General features: G+C 33.8%; 1 protein-coding gene across 2 annotated transcripts in view; it reads right to left on the reverse strand.

Annotated features, from left to right (window-relative positions):
• Positions 1–884: 884 nt before the first annotated feature.
• The window catches only part of Mdga2 (MAM domain containing glycosylphosphatidylinositol anchor 2), a 766587-nt gene continuing 754394 nt past the window's right edge, over positions 885–13077 (reverse strand). The window contains exons 16-18 of one of the 2 annotated variants that reach the window (XR_015045223.1): positions 6710–6815; positions 4568–5120; positions 885–4206 (exon numbers count right to left, since the gene is read on the reverse strand). Coding sequence is in view for 1 of the 2 variants with exons in the window: in XM_021179084.3 (XP_021034743.1) it covers positions 5032–5120; positions 6710–6815 (195 nt within the window). In the remaining variant the exon portion in view is untranslated. Of the gene's footprint in view, positions 5121–6709; positions 6816–13077 lie in introns of both variants that reach the window. The other variant, XM_021179084.3, reaches the window with a different exon arrangement.

Raw genomic sequence — 13077 nt, forward strand, 5'->3', positions numbered from 1 at the left:
CCTCAGCCCTATTCCAAATTTTGGATTGCAGTTTGAGATTCTCAATATGGGTTCAGAGTAGGGAAATCACTACTCATAGACTTGTTAATTTTCAAATGACCATATGCTCATAAAGTAATTCATATAGAAATATGTGGAAGCTTTATCTCAATCTCTCACTTCTATTTCTAAACAGACATTAACCCACTAGGGACTTCCCTGGCTGACATACTTCACATTTTAGTGTCAAGATTTAATTTTTCTTTACTCATGTAATAACACATACAATTATATGTAGATATACTATGAATATACAACAAACTTTTCCTATGAGATTTGAAAAAAATCAAATTATTTTGTAGTATTTTTCTTCTAAGACAGTAGAAAAGGACAGACATTTCTTTCTAAAAGCAATGCTAAGAAAATGAATGAAATGGGCTAGTCACAAAGGGAATGTTGTAGGAAAAGAAATAGCTTGGGATTGAACCCTATGATCTTATTGTTTTTACAGAAAATGCATAACTCCTCATTGAAATCAACTGCCCAGTGGCAAGAAGAGTGTGCCTTCTGCTTTGTTGAGACACAGCTGAAACCGTGGAAGTAGTCAGCAACCAGAATATATTTGGGGAAGGTTAATTGTTTTTTCCAGTTTAAATGTCTATTCAGTGGCCCTGATATTTGAAAGGCACATTAAATAAAATAGGTTTTGTAATAAGAAACACAAATTTAGGAGGATCATTTGAAAAGTTTTTTTTTTTTTTCCAAAATCAGACCAGTCTGTCACCAACTTTAAAATTACCAAGAGAAACACAAAATTAAAATGGTTCTGAGTAATACCACAGTCATGTTTATAGTATAGAAATAAATGAATTAATTATTATTCAAATTACACATTTTGTTTGCAGATAAGTTTATTATTATAAAGTATTTAGAATAAAATTGCATGTCTGGTGAAAAGTTAGTACAGCTGTAATTTATATTTTATCATATGTCCAAGTAAAGAATGGAATTGTTTTCATTGTATATCACATGGTAAAACAGACTAGTTAGATTCTAATTCAGATATAACTCGTTGCTATGTTGAGTCAATTCTGTGGGAAATGTGAAGTGCCATTAGTGTCAAGGTCTGCTGTCTGACTTTGTAACCAAGCATCATCAGTTCTCTTACAGGAATATAAATTATGGGCCAAACTCATAATCTGTTGAATACCATAAGCCCCATGGGACCAGGGGCCACAGCAGACCAGTAATACATATAATCCATGCTGGAACTGTAAAAACACATAACAGGAAAACAGGTAGGAAATGGAAAATCATGGGTAGGTATGTATGTAAATCATCCTAAAAAAAAGACGTATTTTAAAAGAAAGGAAAAGTAAGTAGGTTATTTTTTTTTCAAAACTGCATAGTCCATGATTATTCATACACCTGATAAGTGTGATTGGGCAATATTTTTTTCTCACTTTTAACTTTCAAGGAAAGATCATATTTAGTCTTGTTTGTCACATCTGACAATACTCAAGTCCTGTCAGCTCTGTGTGCATGCTCCTATCACTACATGACAGTGCTGCTAATTGCAATGAAAACAGGCCCAACTCTAGAAATGTTAACCTGTAAAGTAGCATCATTGAATTGATGAAAGTGGTATCACTCCTAACTAATGCAGATCAGTTATTGTCAATAACTGGAGATGACACAGCATATTGTTTCTCCCAGATAATAAAACCCTGATTGCTAAATGCTTTCCCAGTTTAAAAAAAAAAATCAGGAACCCACAAGACTTCTCAAATTATAGCTGACACATTAGCAAAATGGTAAGGGGAAAGTGTCATTGGGTCCAGTTTTAATAAATATAACAATGTTAGGAATGGGAAGGTGTTTTAAGGGTTCCACAATCATTACTTCAATTAAAGACAAGATGATTTCACAAAGTTTCCAGTTCATTTATCCTAATCATTTAAAATTTTCCACATTTTTAGCTGTTTACTTTCATTAAAGCAACTGAGCATTTGATCTGATGTAAAAACCGTGATTCTGTTGGTTTGACTAACTGATGTAAATCTCATGTGAGAAATTCAGTTTCTCACCACCTCGCTAGTCCGTCTGCTTTCCCCTCTGATTGCCCCTTGTTCTTCACAACCATCTGCAACTTCTTAGATGTTTAATAAAAATTAATTTTGAAGTACCAGCCAGTTCTCTTTAACTTCTGGAGTGTATTCTCTAACTATGTGGAAATTTAGGAACGACTTTAATGTTTGATAAATGCTTAATGATACAATTGAAATTTTCACTCACAACAGCTTCTTTGCTTGGGAAAACTGAGAAGGAAAAAAAAAACCCCTGTGAGTTTTCTTGACATGACCTGTGTGCCTTCCAAAATTCAATATTTAAGGGTTTGTTTTTTCATTTTAAGTTCATTTACAAAAGCCTCACGCAAATCAGCTTAAAGACAATTGACAGAAGATGACAAATAGAGACTCTCTTTAAACAGGAGACACATATCAGTGTCCTGGCAGAGAGAATGCAAAAAGACCTAATAAAATAAACGTGTGTTTTACTCATCTTGGGGCGCACAGAGCTGGGGTGGGTGGCTGTATGCTGGAAATGCAGGTGAATGCAGATCTTTCCCATGCTAAGTGCCCAGATATCACCTGCTGCAAATCTTTGGTTTGATAGAATAGATGGATGACTTTGAAATTTTTTAAAATTTCAATATGACTAATTAATTCAAATAAATGATGATAATCATTTACTTCCTTTGTGTGAGTTAAGGGACTTGGGTCATTTTGATTCTATCATTATATAGGTATTCTGATATGTCCCCTTTTGACCTGACTATGAAATTTTACAATAAATTTTAACTTGCATGTCGGTTTGCGTTTTACCTACAGAGTACAACATGTTTTTTCTTACATGTTTAACAAATAAAAGAGAATGTGTTGTATGTTCTTTAAAATTTGTTCCTGCAGACATCAATTGTGTATGAAGCACTGAAGATTTATCCCACGATTATATAACCAATAAATTGCATAACTAATCTCATTATAATGATAAGTAAATATTGCCCAACAAACACACATACCGCTTATCGCTCCTCACCTGGAAAGAGGCTTTATTGAACAGAGCTGTAAAATTATATTTTAAGTTGAATTATTGAATTTGCACAAACATTTCTACAGTTGTTTTAAAAAAATCAAGCTTTGTCATTTCCACTACAATTTGTTGTGCTTTTTATATTAATATTTGCAAATGCTGCAATTTAATACTTAGATCCCAATTACTTGCATAATCAGTAATTTTTTTAAATCCTGGGGTGTTGAAAGAACAGATAATAATAATATTCTTCTTTAGACAAAAGTCTTTTTAAATGAAGTTAAAAGCTGAGATAATTTAAGGAAAAAGATCTTCAAATTGTCATAACCAACAGGTTTAAGTGAAATTTACAATGTATTGGAAAACTGGCTGGTTAAAGTTATGGTTTGTCCTCAGGTAGCTCAAAATCATTTTTACAGGTTTTTGTTTTTTTGTAAAAGTGTTTTTTTTAATCTTGTTAAAATAATAAAATAATATTTCACAATTTGCACAGAGTCTGACTAAAGGGCAGAGGCATATTACCTTCAGTGTTTAGAATAAAGCCAGATTGTTTTCAGGCCCAGTTCCGCGGCAGAGTTTGTATGCACGGCAATCTCAAACATTTCCTCGTTCCCTCTAAAGGCAGAGCCAATCTCATTTGAAATGGAGGTTAGAGTAAAAAAAAAAATCACTTCTGTGTTTTACCACCTTCTGCGCTAAGTATTATCTCAACAACCTTTTGCTCTGGTTGACCCATTTAATAACCTGGAAGAAAAAAGTGTTGCTCCCATGTCTGGTCTCAATGGAAGTTACTTTTTATGGACATTAAGCCGAAAGGCCATGGCTGTCTAGGAGGTGAAACACATAATCTTGTCTGCATGGGTTTACGCAGCAGCGTGGGTCCTTTCTTCTTCAGAAGCGGCTAGGGTGTCTTGCCTGTAATTTGCACATTTAGGCTGTGTCGTCTGTTTACAAAATAGTTTTACACAAACCATTGCTAGCAGTGCAAGCTTCTGAGTTGAAAATTATTCAGGCTTGTTTCATTGAAGGCACTTGGTTTCCATGGCAATTTATAAAAGATGGTGGTTTGGTTTCTTCATAGGAACAGATGACGTAGTTTGGGTGTCAAGTGGCCGCAAGCAAACTCCGATAAGCCTGTGTAATATGTAAGCCCAGGTTTACCATCCTGGATAGTAGTGCATGCAAAAAGAGACATCATACAGTTATCTAGCTTAGCCATGTGAGGGAGAAAAAAAGAAAGAAAAAAGGAAAAAGAAAAGAACTACAACAAACAGTAACAACAGCAAGAACAACAAGAACAACAACAACAACAAAACCCAAAGAACAGTAAAAGTGGGGTGGGATAAGGCGGGGAGGGATATGAAACCTTTAAATAATTCCGAGTTTGGAGTATTTTCAAGGAAGGGTAACAGCCAAAGGTAAAAGGGCCTACATTTATTTAATTCTCTACATAAAACCTTCTTGAAAGGAAAATAAATGCCAGCTCTCCACGTACCCTGTTTACAGTGAGGTTTTTGTTGGCAGGCCATTAGGTTTCCATGGTAACAAGCAAACTATTCATTTGAAACAAAACCAGCCATGACTTTGTGCTTTGACGAGGATTTCTATAGCTCTTTTTCTTCTTCTTTTTCTCTCATTCTTTCTTTTTCTTTTATTTTCTTTTTCCAGAGTTCAACCAGATGAAGCTGTAATCATTTTAGCCACAAAAGCACCTGAAGGGCTCTTTTGTACCCAGGCCAAGAATATCTTCTATATGTAGTTTGGAATAAGTTATATTTCCATGATATCTTTTTTTTTTAATCCCCAGTGCTTAAAAAAATGTTGTTTTTATTATTTAATTTTTGAGTCAGTAGTCAGTGGAGGAATCTTTGGTAGTTTGTTTTTTCAGTGTCCATTTACAAAGACTCTTTCTTCATGCCAGTGCCTGGTGAATCATTTATAGCCTCTGCCAGGATAAGGTCACCTTCGAGGGCTTAAGATAGAGATGAGGATGATAACTGGAAAAAGCCATATATGAACTAAGATCCCAACAGCACCATCCACGGAATCTAGAGATAAAGAACATAAGTACCCAAAACTGACATTAAGGTCACAAACATCCCAGGTGGGGGTTCATGGCGCTTCTGTGCCTAAAGAACTTTCATCATGGAAAGTAAATTTGTAAAATGAGGTTTTACATTAGACAGCAGCTTTAACTTTCAGGCAAGCAGAAGGCGGAAACAGCCTGGATGTGCAGTTATGAATACGGCAGACACATAATACTGTGTACTTACTAATTTAAAGGTCCTGTCCATGAGAATGTTCTAGAGCACCTGAATGACCCATGGATGATCTCACTCCCACTTACTCTTTTTTTTGTTCCCCCCATTTGGAAAGTTTACCTCAATTTATCAAATTTAACTTATTTAATTTTGATTAAAATATAAAAACATACAATTTGTATGCAATGTGGACATGATCTTTATTTAGTGCAAGGTTCAAATCACTGAAAAACCCCACAGTCTCTGAAGAGAGTACACGGTTCTCTGGCTTCTAGGCAGACTGTGTTTATGTGGGTGCAGCTGAGCCTTTCCTGAAATGAAAATCCAGGAAGTTTTTTTTACAAAATGTGTATTTTAAATGCTAAGCATTATAATGAGCAACCATAGCCCATTGCTGCTTTTTAAAATTTTTTCAACAACACTAAATAATGGAGTTAATTAGGTCCATTAAGCTGTAACTGCATACTTGACTTTCAATATCTAGACTGTAATAATTTTTCCATAAATGTCTTCAGTTGAAGGGCTCTGGTACATAGAGCCCTTTAGCAACAGAATTTCAATATACTTTAAATATACTAAACTATTGATGAGTTATTTGTGGAAATTTAGCTTGGTGATGCCATCATTGTGTGACCATAGAATTAATGTTTCCAGATAGGTCTAAGAAAATATTGAAGTCAGAATGCATTCCAACGATGATTCTGAATACATGTTTTAAATGGATAATGTGAGATAAAGATTTAGGGGCCTAGAATACCTTTTAAATATCATTTCTTAATTATTTAAGAATGGGCCTGAAATAAAAGTTGAAATTTGAAGACATCATTAATGTATAGTATCTAAACTGTTCTTAGATGTAAACAAAATTATTTTACAAGATTGTGGGATAAATATGAAGTAGATTATGTCAGAATAAACAGGGCTACTCCATTATTAACTACACATACTAAAATTTCCATATAACTACGTCTGTAAAAAGAACAATAATAGCTCTAGGAAATCCATATTTCAACTATTTGGAGTTAAAAACACTTTTGTTACATAAATGACTATTATGTGTATAGATTTGCCAAATATTTTAACAAACATTTTCCAACCCCTGACAAAATAGCATCAATTAATAAATTTTAAATCTGTTTTTAAAGTCACAGTGAATTAATCTTACATGGGACTAAGAAGAAATTACTATCATTTTGTTACTCAAAATATGGCCACATTGCACTAGCTTTTTGACTTAAGCATACCTTGAATGGTTTAGTCAGAAATAAAGTTTTAACTAAAACTAAGCATTTTCTATGAAATGGAAACATTTTATACTAATAGTTGTTGTATCATGTCCACATATATCAAGGGATACTAAGAGGAGAAACACTTACTCTTAGTTGGTAGGTCTTGTTTTGCACATTCTCCTTCAGCAATTGATACATCGTCAATGGCGATGTCACCCTCTATCCCAGGACCTCGAATGCCTTCAAAAATTAACTACAAACATGACAAATTTATTAGAATGGTTTTATTGAGCAGAAATATATTGTCTGAGTTTTCTCTAAGCATATAGCATGACTCTTCAAGAAGTATCTTAAGGAACGAATCATGTTTTCCATATCTGTTAAAGCCCAGAACAGAACAATAGCATATACTGTCAAAATGCTTTCATATTTTGCAGGTACATAGCATAGGTTCCTCATGCTTTTTATACTTACCTTTTGACTTTTTGCTGTGATTTTACTTTGGAATTGTACATCAAAAACTTGATTGTATTCATGAATTATAGACTAATAAATTAGAATCTAGTGAAAAGCCCTTGAATATCCAGTATTTACAATAGTTGAGCACAGAGGCTCAATGAGTTATATCAGATAACCTTCATTATAAATTATGGCTATGATAGCAAAAATATGATTAGAAAAATTTAATTATTTACTCTTGAAGGAGACAAAACCTTTAGAAATACTTTTTAATCCTCAAGTTTTCTCTTTCTTCCAGAAAAAAAAATATTTTAGGTGTTAAAATAATATAATAAAATGTATTTAGCAGTTTATAGTTTCAGATAAACTTTGAAATAAAATATTAATTTGGTCTTTCCAAAGAAATATTAACTTAATAAAAGGCTCTAATTTAAGATAATAAATACTAATGCATGCTGGAGAGATGGTTCAGCAATTATGAGCGCTGGCTGCTCTTCTAGAGATCCTGAGTTCAATTCCCACATGGTGGCTCATCACCATCAGTCATGGGACCTGATGTCCTCTTCTGGCATGCAGGTGCACATGTAGGTGGACTACTCATATACATGTAATAAATAAATAAGTAAATAACCCTTTTTAAAAAGACAACAGTAATACATGCGTTTTATAAAACTCTTCGTATTTAGTACTATTTGAGTGAAAATGTGCTTTGCAGTGCAACAGGTTTGCCCTTGCTTTTGGTTTATCTTTGAAAATAGTTCATCAAAGATAAATTTAATATTATTCCTAGAGAGTTTAAATTTCTTTTGACATGCTCATCAATACTGTGTGGTATGCTATGGTAATTTTCTCAATAAAAGTTTCCAATTAATAGGCAAAAACATTCATTTTCGGGTTTTTTCTTAATTCCCTGCTCTCCACTTACAGGCAGCCTGGTAGACACTCTCTGCAACTTAATAAGGGACATGTTTTGTGACGTCTTAATTAACAGATTTAACATTTTAATACCTCTTTCTGCTTTTCCTTATTATTTATTCATGATAATTAAGATTGTACAAAGCCGTCTCTGGAGAATATCCCCGATAACCTGCATCACCGAAGAGAAGCACAAGGCCAGGCTAAAGTTCAGAGACTCAGAACCAAGGTTTCAGTTTATGGATTTTGAATCTGCAAATCAAATGGGCAGAAAGGAATAATTTTATATGCTGGGAAATAAGAAATTGTATTGTAGTCCGGATGCAAAGTATGAAGCTATCAGAAAAATGCCTGCCAAGTGGTGGGGATGTAAATAATTTGGGTGACCTTAGATATGAACCCTTACTATGCAGTTATAAGAACAAATTTTTATTTTATGTATTCTACATTATTGAGTATATTATTGTACAGATTTCTTGTGGCCAATCATGTTAATTTTAGAGAGCAGGGAAAGTGAGAAGTGTTGTGGCTGAGGAATGTTGGTGTAATTATTAACTATCCACAATTGTCTAGACTTTCCTTGCAGTTCCCCCCAATTACTTTGAATAGATGATGATAGGTATCTGGAGAGCTGATAGCATTTATGGAGGAAGACACAGGGCTTGCAGTGCAGCCATGCAGAAGACAATGCTGTCGTATCCCTATATGCCTTATGTGAAGACGTGACGTGGAAACATCCACTCAGGGCTAGGTAGGAAGTCTGCATGTGCACCTACTTGGGATTTAAACATTGGAAGCTGGAATCAAATTCTTCATTACCAAGGCTTGCTAGCATCATCTGTAGCAGTATGCATATTTCCTTAGCTGTAAAAGTGACTAGTTTCAAGCTTTCCTTGAAGTATACAATTATATTCACTCAGTAAATTCTCACTGTCTATAGTAAGGGGCCAATATAAGACAATAGGATTATATATAAAAATAAAAATGAAAGTGAACATAATCTCAAAACCATCTGCAAGCATTTTGGGCTGCTTCCCTGGGTAGGTATAATTTAATTTTAATAATCTATCACTATAAAATATTCTGTAGTCATTGCCTTATAATACTGATCATGCCTCCTGATTCAATTCAATCAATAATTGTTACTTTTCCTTTCCTCTTCTTCTTACTTCCCTTGATCAGAGTTTCAGGCTCAGATCTATCTTTACATTGAAGGTAAAACATTGAATCAGGAGAGGTGAGAAAGACACCTTATGGTTAGATTGCAAGGGAGTGATGGGGAGAGAGACTGTCTAAAGGAATTTATCATGTGTGCTGTCTGTTTTCTGGCAATGTATTGCATTACATTATTTAATTTACAAATCAACAAAACTGAAGTATACTGGACCAAGGGGGCTGTCTATCTCTAGAACAATTCCTTATAGGACTATTTCATCCCATCAAGATACTGAATTAGTGGGTGGTAATAAAAGTTGGCTGATTTGCAGACGCATTAATTTCACTGACATTTATAACTATTGATAATATCGTTGGCCACTAACTATAGCAGACTGATTTCTCTCTATAGGAACCTAGCATGAGTTTTAAAGAGGGAATTAGTTTTCTTTATTGGTACGATAAAAATACTTTCTGACAAAAACTCTTACTACATGTATAGTGTTTTTAAAATTTATTTGTAACTTTGTGATTATTGGGATTCCAATCCGGTCAGGTACAGAGATCTTATAGTCTTAGAAAACCCCGTGAGGCATAGTTGCTTGACTATTTGTAATTTTGAGATTATAATACAATTACAGCATTTCTCTCCCCTCTCCACGCTTCTTCAAATTCAAATTCTCTTCTTTCATTAATAGTTATTTTTCAAGTATATATGTGAATTCATGTTGAAAGATAATATCTTGTGCACTGTGTCAAATCATTCACCTGTCAATAAAACAGCCTATGAACAATGAGCTGAGTTAGGAAATGGGAGGTAGAAATTCTGACAGAGAGATGGCAGGGGGTCGGGGCAGACTGGGGGAGATTTTGGGACAGAGGAAGGCATAGGAAGGAGATTCTCCCCAGAGACAGAGGAAGGTAGTCATGAAAATGAGGACCAGGTAACAAGCCATGTGGCATGACTTAGAACAAAATAAACAGATAATTATGCTATGATTTAGTCATGAAACAGGCCCAAGTTATTGGTCTAGGCATTTTTCATATATAAGAAGTCTCAGAATCATTATTTTGGAAAATTAAGAAGATGGGTAGAAAAAGAGGTTAGAGATGGTAGCTACTCATATACATACACACATAACACACACACACACACACATACATATATGTTACTATATAAAAACTGCTCAGTATGCATGTTAGCTGTATGCTTCTTTTTCAGAACTGTCCATTTGGCCTTGGACAACCTACTTGTGTGATCTTCCATAGAGAAGACCACCTATTCTGCCTGCTTCCAGCTTTCTCAGTTGCCTGTAGGTCTTTGTAGGGTTGATGTTTTATTAGACATGCCCTGTCTACTTTGGCATGTCTAATGGTGCTGTCCTAGTTGCTTGGTTTTAGTTTTTTGATCGTTTGCTATTGAGAATATATAGAGTGCTTTTGAACTGATTGGTTCTCCATTTATTACACTATACTGTTTATGCACTAAATTTTAACTGCAAATTAAAATGCATCATAGGTCATAGTAGATTTATTGATGGCATTGAACCAAGGTCTTGGGGATAGATTTTTTTCTGTAGAAATATGTCATATTTGGCATTTCAAGCTTTTATTAAAAAATATGTCTTTGGTAGCAACTTTCAAATATGAAATCAAGAGAATGTCACGGAACATTCAATTTTATGTTTTCCAGTGTGGATGATATGAATGAACTGCAAATTACATTCACTTTGAGAGGAATCTCTGTTTCAAAAGCTGAATTCTGTAGCATGTTTGTGAAGTTTCGTTATGCTGACTACTACTTCATCACAGTGTTAAAAATGTTTCTTACTTTGCACTTTGGCAGTGAGGTTGGTTTAATGGAGTCAAAGGAGTGAACATCATGTGGATATAAGGAGAAGGTGTTGAGTTTGGTTTTCCTAAGGGGTAAAATTATGCAGCTTATTCTTCCCGCATGACGACTAGGTTGACATTATTTAAAATATTTCCTTCAATGAAAAAGCTTACTTTAAAATTTAAATGTTTTCATATAGTCTCCACAGAATGCAAACAAATAAAGATGTAACAAACACTTAATTGAAAAAAAATAATGTTGGGACTGTAGAGATGACTTAAAGGTTAAGAGCAATTGCTGCTCTTGCAGATGAACAGGGATCGATTCCCAAAAACCACATGGCAGCTCTCAACTATCCATTTCCTCAGTTTCAAGGGATCTGAGGCCTTCTTTTGGCCTTACTAACAGAAGGCATGTACATGGTGCACAGACATACATGCAGGCAAAACACCCTACATAAAATATTTTTAATTAAAAAGTAATATTAATTCTTGGTGGTTAACTTCAGATGGAATTTTCAAAATATATGGGTTTCTGCCGTAAAATTACATCAAGCACACACACTTGCTTCAAGTAATAGACTAACAGTTTCTGATAAACAGAGCTATTTTAAGCATATGCAGCTGACTCTATAGAGGCAGATAGGTTAAACCATTGTGTTCAGATGTCATCTCTAACTAAGCAAAGAAGATTTGTGTGTAGAGCTAATGAATCGAAGTAGTCAAAGGATCAAATAATATAATATCTCCAGATATTGACTTACTGTTCTGGGAAGCATTTGCAAATGTTCACAAGTATTTTCTTTCTGACAAGAGGCAGATAACTTCTGGCTGTTAGCAGTTAGAAAAATGTTGAAGTTTAATGATGCAATTTGAGAAATGATTATAAATATCATTGAGAAAAACATGATTCTAAAAAATTTATGTATAGCAGTTAGAGTTAATAATGATATTTATCTTATTGGTTCAACAAATTAACTGAACCATGCTCAACCATTAAACAAGATATTGGAAGTGATACAATTCACTAGATAGGGTAGTCTTAGACTTTTTTCCCTTGAGAAACTATTCAATATTAGCTGTGAGTATAACTTTTCAAGGCTCCAGTTCAACTTGCTAGATGTCATGTCTCAAAAGCTTCTAATTTGAAATAACAAACTAAGATTTACATTGCAGTGGAAGACAGAGAAATGCATTGTGAGCTACAAATGGGAGGTATTTACTTGAAAGATTAATTGAATTTTATGTTTTCCTATATATATGTATATGCATATTTATTTTACTATATATATGTATATGCGTATGAGTGCCTCATATATGTATGCAGGTTCCCATGGAAACTGGAAGCATTGAATCCCCTAAAGTGGAGTTACAGGTTGCTATGAATTGCTTGATGTGTGAGAGGAATTCAAACTAGGGTTTTCTCCAAGAGCAGTATGCAGTCATAACCAAAGAGCTATCTCTGCATCCTTTTAGAACATTTTAAATGGTGAACTCAGCTACCATCATGATATACAAATCATTGTCCTGGAATGTGATTTGCCATGTCAGACTTAGAACTGCATGAAACCATGACTTTTGTGATCAAGATCACTTCCAGGTCATTTTTATTATCAGACTGTAGTGATGTTGAGAAGAATATGCTCATTATTTAGTAATAATTACTTGTATATAAATTTCTTTAAAATCTATTTCCAAATATTTAAATGAGGATATGACTGTAAAAGATCTTTAATTGTTTTTAGCAAAATAACGAACTTCAAAATAGTATTGTTTTATTATGTCTTTTTATAGATGACTCCTGGGGGGGGGAATTAGGCCATATTATGAACAAAGTACAGTATTAACAAGAAAAGTGAGTTATTTTCCTTGTTACATAGTATATAAATTATAGAAAATTTTACATTGTTAATATTATATTGATTTTGTATTTTTGTAACTTTTGTTCTTATCCTTTAACATATAGCAAAATCTGTTATTCTTACAAGCACTGATGATGATAAATTAATTCTATATAAAAGCCCACAAAGAAATTTCAATATAATAAAATTTTATTTTAAACCACAATATAATATTATTTTCACCAAGAAAATTCATTGACAATGCTTAAGAGACCTGGGAAGTGTATAAATTTTAATACATTTTATATAAAC

This window comes from Mus caroli, unplaced genomic scaffold (genome assembly GCF_978045245.1).
Source record: "Mus caroli unplaced genomic scaffold, Mus_caroli_1 scaffold_14, whole genome shotgun sequence".
Taxonomy (NCBI): Eukaryota; Metazoa; Chordata; class Mammalia; order Rodentia; family Muridae; genus Mus; species Mus caroli.